Below are 8,882 nucleotides of genomic sequence, written 5' to 3'. Positions count from 1 at the left end.
CTCTACTTTCCATGACACCATGAACCTACCGCGGCACGACTTTCGATGAGATCCAATTTTGGAGGAGGATTTGAAAAATTTTCACAAATGCACGATTGACATATTTTATACGGTTTTACCACTACAACTCGTGCGTGTACCAGCTTCAACCGTATAAACAAGTGTAAACTGTTTTGATTGTGTGTGTGGATCAGCTGAAAAACAGCTGAAGCAAAATCATGCTGAAATATCACTGCCACTGTATGTTAGTTTTAACAGATTTTACCACCCAAAATTGTAAATTATAAGTTGACTATCCATATACTTTGCAAGGAGAATTTTAATATGATTTTCAGGTTTTATGGCAACTTATGCTTAGTTTCATCTTACTCCGTTTAGCTAAGCCACGCCTCTTTTTTATTGTTTAAAACGTAAACGGAGCGTAAACGGCGTAAGATGAAATCAAGCATTATATTAGGAGTGGCAATCGTAATCTCCGTATTACGTACGTAATTACGTACCACTGTGGCGGCGTGTTTTAACCTTAGAGTAATCATACCTAGAGAGGTATTTCGTACGATAAAATGTGGTCCCGACATCAGTTTGTGTAAAATTCACATTTCGTATAATTTTATGTAGAGATTTTCACTAACACATGTAGGCGTTGAAAATTTTGATAGTTGTCAGTTTTCTATTTTCCAAAACGCGTACCACTATTTTGAAATAATTTTGAAATTATAAAATATGGTGCAAACGTGCTTCATTAGGGTATGCCAAAGTAAAGGAGTCAAGGGAAATGCCTGCTCATTTTTCCGGTAATTTTATGCGCATTATAAAAAATGGCTCGAGTTTATAGCTGTTGATTTGTAGTTTTCCTTCAAATGAGACTGAAGCCCAATATTGGCCCAATATTGTGTTTGTTGATATCGGTGGTAACTGTATGTAAAAGGTTCTCAAATTGTTTTAAAAAAAATTAAAAATCCTTCTAGGCACATTTAAATTTTTTGCGCTAATTTGTCCATAAATTTAGTAGGGAAAAACTCACACTATCAAATATTACAATCGCTAAACCGAACTGTTGTGCCATTGTATGGAATTGTATGTGACCAGCTGGAGCAAAATAACGTATGCACACCAGTTCGGTTTAGCGATTGTACGTATTTCATGTTGGGACCACAAATTTTACGTAATTCTGTTCGTAATTTCCTCTTTAGGTATGATTACTCTAAGGTTTTAACCTTTTCTGTACTTATCGGGTTCGTAGGATTCACGTGAACACAAGTTTTAAATAATTAATTTCGTACTTTTATTTTGCTTTAGTCCAACAAGCGTTTCCTTGGTTTCCTTCTTCATTTTTCTTTTTTGCGCAATGAAATTAAATTGATACTGATCTGATTCAAAGAATTCATCTATAAAAAAGAATGTGGAGTCCACAGAGACTATATATATGTTTTGTTTATTTCCAATTATAAATATTGAAAAATTGGAACTATTGAAACCGCAATGAATTATTAATCAAAGAATGAAAAACTTGCATCTCCGTGCTGAGCTTTTCTGCGGAGGCTCATTAAAAAACACATAATACACACCGATCGTATTTACACTCATACACATACACTGCATTAGTTTTAGAGTGTCTTTGAATCCAGGTTCGAAAGGTATTCGCTCTCTCACAATGACAATCAGTACTCGACTTGTGTTGTGGGTTGTAAACATAAACAAATGTTAAACTAAGAGTAGATACTTATGGCAAGTGTTGGCTTTTAATTATCATATCATTCAATGCTCAACTTTGATCAGAATTAAAGGAAACGATAATTGTGAACGAGTAGTCTAAAGTACGTGGCCTAGTTCAGTATCCGCCCTCCGCCCGTCCGCCAGGAGAGTTATAATTAGAAATATTTATGGCCTAATTAGCAGAGAGGCGATGAATTAGTTAGATTGACTGAAAACTACGCGTGCTCTAGATAACTAGAAAGGAATGTGGATGTTAAAGGTGAGTGTAAATAATGTAAACATTTCAGCGATAAAATGCGATATTCATTTGTGTAATTCCTTACAATCCAATTTTAAAATGTTTAAGAACCAACAATTCATTGAAATAACTTTATTGTTTGAATTTCCCATTTTAATTTATTTTTATTACTTGTTAGATGGTTCGTTTCATGGTATCAACATTTATGAAGCAACACTTTCTGTACAAAGCATTCATCAGCCTAACAATAATTGTTCTTGTTGTTACGATAAGTTTATGGTCGAACAGCAGTGAGCGTATGGCTCGAAGATGTTTCTCGAATCATGTCAATGTCGAAGAGTACAATATTCAACTGCTGCCGGATATTATGACGGCAACGAGAAAGCCGAGCTTGGGCAAAAGTGTTTTTTTCCATGAAACGTCTTGCTCCAATGGAATTGCCACACTGAATGCACGGTATGCGAGAAACAAAACGTGATTCAGTCACAGTAAATTTGATTATTCGTTTCCTTTCAGACAAGGCTGTGCAATCGAATCGGCTGGTGAGTTTTATTCGTAAACTTGAATCATCGACGAAACATTGGATGATTCAAGTTTAAGTTTGTGTTGACTAAAAAAGATCGTATTTTTATCATCAGCTTTAGCAAATCCTACATGGGATGTGTTTCTACTGTTTGCGTCGCCTGTTGGATTCTCCAATAATACAGCCAAAGCGCCGACTTTACGTGCATTGGAATCATACACAAATGTTCATTTACGCAATGTGAATTTATGGACTTATGCACATGATACTCCAATCAGTTCGTTTATCGACAACGGACAACTCTTCAGATCTAAATACGTAAATTCTCATACGTCCGATTTTCTACGATACTTAAGGTACGTTACAGTTTTTGTTAGGAATTTGAAGTTTCGCCTGAAAGCTAGTATCATGCCGCATGTTACTTAAACTAGTACCGGCATCGACGCAAAACGTCGTAGAGTGGATTTATTTTTGGGTTTAGGAAGTTTTCTTTGTGGTGGCAATTATGCATTTGTGTCATACCATTTCAGGCCTGATTTTCAAGCTATAAAAAGATCCCGACCTATAACTATCACAGATATGCAGATTGACTCTATGACGAAAAAAGATAATCGATAATCGAAGAGGTAAAAATATTATCGTCGCGTGATGCAGATTGACCCCAAACGAAATACAACTAACACCAAGCTTGATTTTCGTGTGTCTATTAACCGGTTTTTGAGATAACAATTCTTATCATTCATAAAAAATACGATTACTACTGCAGTGGCTTGTATATTGCTCACAGGTTTTACGCAAATATAATTTTTTGTTAATCAAACACGAAACGATAAGAAAACTTTATTGTCTAGCAGGTAGCGCACACCTTTTCATTTTTAGAATCGAAGAATATGAATAGCTGCGTTATGTCACATGAATACCTTCACCGTATAAATTATCCGTTAATTATTAGAATTAGAATGTCTCGGCACAGAAAGTGTTGACTATCGTTACATTATCTGTCGAATTGCATGACAATGGAACTTCTTTCTTTGTGAAATATACCTGGCCAAGATCAATGTGCATTACAAACGATCTAATCAAGACCCAGTTGGATTTGAGTGAATTTTCTTCAAATCGTCCAATGTTGGCTAGCCTTAAGTCAGCTGTTGGCTGGTGTACAGAAAGAAATTGATTTGGCTCCGGATGGACCAATCAAAGTTTTATTACCAGTTAAGGAACAGGTTGATTTGTGGAAAAAATGGGAGCTGGTAATTAAAATGTAAATCAATAAATCAACCTCGACGTTTACATTAAATGCAGCTACTTCCCGTAACTCCCTACACATTTTCTCATTAAAAAAAAACCAAGCTGATGCCGATTCGAAGGCATTGTTTTCATTTTTAAGCGTAAGAAAATATTTATCTGGCTCAAGCTTAACCCCAGTTTTGTGGTGTGATACTCATGGCTATTATGCCAATTGTACGAGCCAAATTCTCCAATATTAAAAGCGGACCTAATCCTCCCCAATTTTATTTCGTTTCCGTACATTTGCTTTTAGTTTATACAAATGGGGCGGAACATATCTCGATTTGGATGTAATAGTCAAAAAGAGTTTCGATCCAATCGAACCGAACTATGCCGGTGCTGAGAGCGAAAATTTTGTGGCGGCTGGTCTGATCAATTTCGATCACACCAATGTGGGACACCAAATAGCCGAACACTGTTTGAGGTAATTCCTACTATGGCTTTGCCGAAAACAAAAGTTTGCTAACTCTTCACTTCTCCACGTTCTAGCGAGTTTGAGAACAACTTCGATGGCGGCGACTGGGGTAACAATGGACCGGGTGTCATCACCAGAGTGTTGCAGAAAATCTGTCAAACCAAGAATCCGTCGATGATGACGCGTGCTCGATGTAAAGGCTTCAACGTATTCCCGGTGGACAAAGTGTATGCGGTTGGTTGGAAGGACTGGCGTTACTTTTTCGAAGAGAAATATTCGGAACGTACAATGAAAATGACCAGTGATTCGATTGCCATTCATGTGTGGAATAAGCATAGTAGTGTTCAAAGTATACCGGTTGGTTCGAAGGCTGCATACAGTTTGTTGGCTGCGAAATATTGTCCCAAGGTTTTTGAGTCGAGTGGTGAGTTTTTTTGATATTATCAGCGGTTTTGGTTGGTGTGAGCGTGCGTATTCGAAATAAGGTTTTGTTTGTTGGAATCTCAATTAGTTTTAAGAGTTAAGAGTGCCGTGGATTTTTAGTGATTTTTTTGCCGTGAGTCTACTTAAGTGAAAAATCATTTTCCTCCAACTTTTTTCTGGACGATTACAGTGCCTTAATTGTTAGACGGTAACTTAATTTTTTCTTTAAATTACGTAGCTCGTAAATTTTTTTTTAAATTTAAACCAAAGCTGTTCTAATCCATAGTTTTTGTTGAATTGTGAAATATGTGGGAGTGTAACAAGTAACTACATAACACTTCGAAATAATTTTTAAAAAAATCTGTAAATCTTGCAAATTTGTTAACCGTACTTAACATGGATAATGTCGCATAAATGGACAGTCGGTACTTACATTGCCAAAGAAACGATAACGAGACCAGCTTCCAAAAGTTCTTCATTTTTCCTTTATTTTTTAAATGAAACTTTGAGTGAAACCCGAACAAAAAAAGGACTTTGAAATTCGATGATTAGAATCAAATTTCAAGTCAAATTTAAGTTTAATTTGTTGAACCTAACTTAACCCCCCATTATCATAAAAATATTCACAATTCAACTATGAATGATATTATCTACATGAAGTCTAAAGCAATTATTTAGTTTGTAAGAATATAGCCTAAGATCAAAATGAATTTAGAGTAGGTGGATAAAATCGATCCACAATTAGTTTTTAAAGTAATTTAATGGGAAAAGTCATTTACACTGGAAACCAAATTTAAAAAAAAATATCATTTAACTCGTGGAACAATAGTAGGTTATTAAACAAGGGAAGTAATTTACTATCTCGCATCAAGATGACTAAAATTATCCGGTGGCTATAGGCCGAGGTACTTTTACTCATCGCGATACGAGATAGATAACAAATTACACTAGGCAACACAGGTCATGTACAGGGATGGTGACATAGTGCGTTGGATAGGTCTTGGTGCCCTGAATACGGAACACACCTCCGTTCGTCCCAGTCACGTCTGTGTGGAGACGTAACCCATTAGAATATATGACAATGAAAGTGCACCGATTCGGTTGGCCGTTAGTGTGGTAAGGTATTCGGACCTCCTGAGTTCAAATAACAACTCTATTGGTCTCGATCACCTATCTGTGGTTCAGATCGAAAAAAAAATTAACCACACAGTCAAAAAATATTCCTGGTCTGAACCACAGATGGGTCACCGAGATCAATAGAGTTGTTATTTGAACTCAGGAGGTCCGAATACCTTACCACACTAACGGCCAACCGAATCGGTGCACTTTCATTGTCATATATTCTAATGGGTTACGTCTCCACACAGACGTGACTGGGACGAACGGAGGTGTGTTCCGTATTCAGGGCACCAAGACCTATCCAGCGCACTATGCCACCATCCCTGTACATGACCTGTGTTGCCTAGTGTTATTTTCCGTGTATTTTATTGGGTTTTCCTTACCAAGCATCTTTCCTAGAGGCGGAGGAGCCGTAATACCTCCCTAGTAAGGTTTAGTAACTTTTATCATTTCTCAGTGTTTTTAAAAGTGACGAAGGCCGCGCAAGGACAAGACCGATTTTTACCAACTTTTTTTTTGGGTTGTTGAGAATGGGATATGATTGTTGATCTGCGACAATTTTTCTTAAGGCCAGGTTAAAGCGATATACTATGACAATGTTTACATGCGATGTAAGACGCTTTAACCTGGCCTTAAGAAATGTTTACATTTTCCGAAATACAAACAGAACTGATCGTGACTTTAGTCACCTAGGACCTTTGAACTCATTTGAGAGACAATGTGACGTCTTGTTATCCATTGTGTCGAGATCCATTAAACACAACAGCGCAATTTTGGAATTTGAGCAACGCACTCCAAAATAGACACAAGAACAGATTTAAAATAAGGGGCTTACTTGACGCAGCAGTCAGAATTTTTCAGATAAATTTCGAGGCATTTTGTTCTTGTGCCTGTTCTTGAAGTGCGTTGATTTGAGGCCACAAGCTCGCGTGTGCAAATAATGTGTATCCTTGGTATCTGGGATACCGGGAAATTTTTTGGCCGAAAACCAGGATACCGGGAAATCCACCAAAAGAAGACTAACCGGGAAGTCCAACTCACCGGGAAATTAAATTCACCGGGAAATTGAAATTGACGGGAAATCACAATTGATGGCAAATCATACTGACCGAGTAAACGAACTCACCGGGAAATCGAACTCACCGGGAAATTGAAATTGAGGGGAAAGCATACTGACCTAGTAAACGAACTCACCGGGAAATTGAAATTGACTGGAAATCGAAATTGAGGGCAAATCATACTGACCGAGAAATCGAACTCACCGGGAAATCGCAATAGACGGGAAATCGAAAAAACGGGAAGTCGTTACAAACGGGAAATCGAAATAGACGAGAAATCAAATTTACTGGGTAATTGAATAAAAAAACGGAAAGTCAAACTCACCGGGAATTGAATTGAAATAGACGGGAAATAGAGCTCACTGGGAAATTGGAATAGACGGGAAATCGAAAAAAACGGGAAGTCGACAAAAACGGCCCATCGAAATAGACGAGAAATCCAACTTACCGGGAAAAAAAAAAAAACAGGACATCGATTAAAACTGGAAATTGAATCGAAGTGGCTGAGAAGTCAGAAATAGAATGTTTTGAAATTATAAAATCGCAAAATTTCCTCGCTCGCTATCATTCCATTTCTTCTCATTTTTCACAGGCAATTAGACGTGACAAATATTTCGCTGAGAAGTCCGAAATAGAAATGTACAAAGTAGAAAATTGAAAAATTTTCTCGCTCGCTCCGCTCGCGATCACTTCTTATCTTATCAAAAATTACAAATGCTGAACGTCATAGATTTAGGGTTGTAGTCAGAGAATAGAATATTTTCAAAGTACAAATCGCTAAAATTTTTCGCTCGCTCCGCTCACGATCATTAAATAACTTCAGATTTATAATATTTTTCGTTTCATTCTCTAAGCTATTGTATTGCCTGCCAATTAATTCCAGCTGCCTGGGCCCACGACATCTGGCCCAGGCAGCTGGAATCAATTGGCAGGAACTACAATAGCTGAGAGAACCAACCGAAAGATATTATAAATCTGACATAAATGAATGCGAGACTTTGGCTTTCGACGTTTTATAACATAATTCATGTTTGTCACGACAGTACTTGATGAAACGTAATTGAAAAATAAAATAAATATTACATTCACCGGGAAATGAGAAAATCTTTACCGGGAAATCAGAACTTTTTTATCGGGAAATCTAGCTAAATTTTAAGGATACCGGGAAAATCGGGAAATCTGATTTTGGATACCGGGAAAAAAACATTATTTGCACACGCGCACAAGCTCTATAATAACGTATCACTGTGCGCATTCTGCAGTCACGTTCATTTCCAAAAAATAGTCCGCTTGCTCCTTCGTCTTATTTTCATGGGACAGTTTGTCACCAACTTTGAAGAACACTGAAATAGCTTTCGTTTCAATTCATCCACTTCGTTTTTTTTTTCGTTGTTGAAGTTAACCTGCATGGCTTTCCGTAGAGCCACAGAGACTGAAAATACTTATATCCAATCCATCATTTTATGATATTTCAATCCAAAATTTTTGCATTGGTTGATGTACACATACGAAATTCTTATCTATTCGGAAACATATCCTGATCCTGAGTTATTTTAATCAGAATTTAAGCCATTTAATATGTCTATATTGTGCGTGGTGGCTGATTAAACTCAGTAATGAACAATTGAACTTCATTTCATAATATTTAATACAACTAAAATGTGATTTCGATGAATCTTTGTTTACGGCTAAGTTATTTAAATCAATTAATTTATTTGTATACACTTACAGCTGTAGACGATTGTAAATTATTTTAATGGAATAAAAACAAAAGTAAGTGAACAATGTCGTTGTTGGTCTTTGATATTTCTATTGGTTCGAAGCCAAGACAAAGTGGATTTTGATTTACCAACATTCAGCCCACTCTTCATAAAGTAAGTGAAGAAGAAATACCGTTCTGCATTGCCTGTTGTGAATACGAACGCAGCTATTTTGAGTAAACAGCCTCGATGAAGCGGGGCTGTTTAATTTTGAGCAGTAGCAAACTCTGGGGCTCCAATAATAAATTACGACAGTTTTGAGATGCGAACCATGGTACCGTCAGCCGTCAACGATTGATTCATTGATTCGACGGCAAATTTAACATAAACTTAAAAAGTCAGA

The 8,882-nt window shown here is 36.9% G+C and overlaps 1 protein-coding gene across 1 annotated transcript; it reads left to right on the top strand.

The window, feature by feature from the left end:
• Nucleotides 1–1,614: 1,614 nt before the first annotated feature.
• LOC119077116 (lactosylceramide 4-alpha-galactosyltransferase) lies at nt 1,615–5,389 on the top strand. Its single transcript, XM_037184285.1, has 6 exons — nt 1,615–1,975; nt 2,133–2,410; nt 2,471–2,496; nt 2,593–2,833; nt 4,018–4,188; nt 4,254–5,389. The coding sequence occupies exons 1-6, from the start codon at nt 1,961–1,963 to the stop codon at nt 4,615–4,617; spliced, it is 1,095 nt and encodes a 364-aa protein (XP_037040180.1). The 5' UTR covers nt 1,615–1,960; the 3' UTR covers nt 4,618–5,389.
• Nucleotides 5,390–8,882: the final 3,493 nt, after the last annotated feature.

This window comes from Bradysia coprophila, unplaced genomic scaffold, assembly GCF_014529535.1.
Source record: "Bradysia coprophila strain Holo2 unplaced genomic scaffold, BU_Bcop_v1 contig_232, whole genome shotgun sequence".
Taxonomy (NCBI): domain Eukaryota; kingdom Metazoa; phylum Arthropoda; class Insecta; order Diptera; family Sciaridae; genus Bradysia; species Bradysia coprophila.
The sequence above is the reverse complement of the archived record's forward strand: the minus strand, read 5'-3'. Positions and strand labels throughout refer to the sequence as shown.

Coding starts and splice junctions, on each gene's coding strand:
- LOC119077116 (XM_037184285.1), top strand. Junction 2,411..2,470: donor ATTGCCACACTGAATGCACG/GTATGCGAGAAA, acceptor GTTTCCTTTCAG/ACAAGGCTGTGCAATCGAAT. Junction 2,834..4,017: donor GATTTTCTACGATACTTAAG/GTACGTTACAGT, acceptor ATTTGCTTTTAG/TTTATACAAATGGGGCGGAA.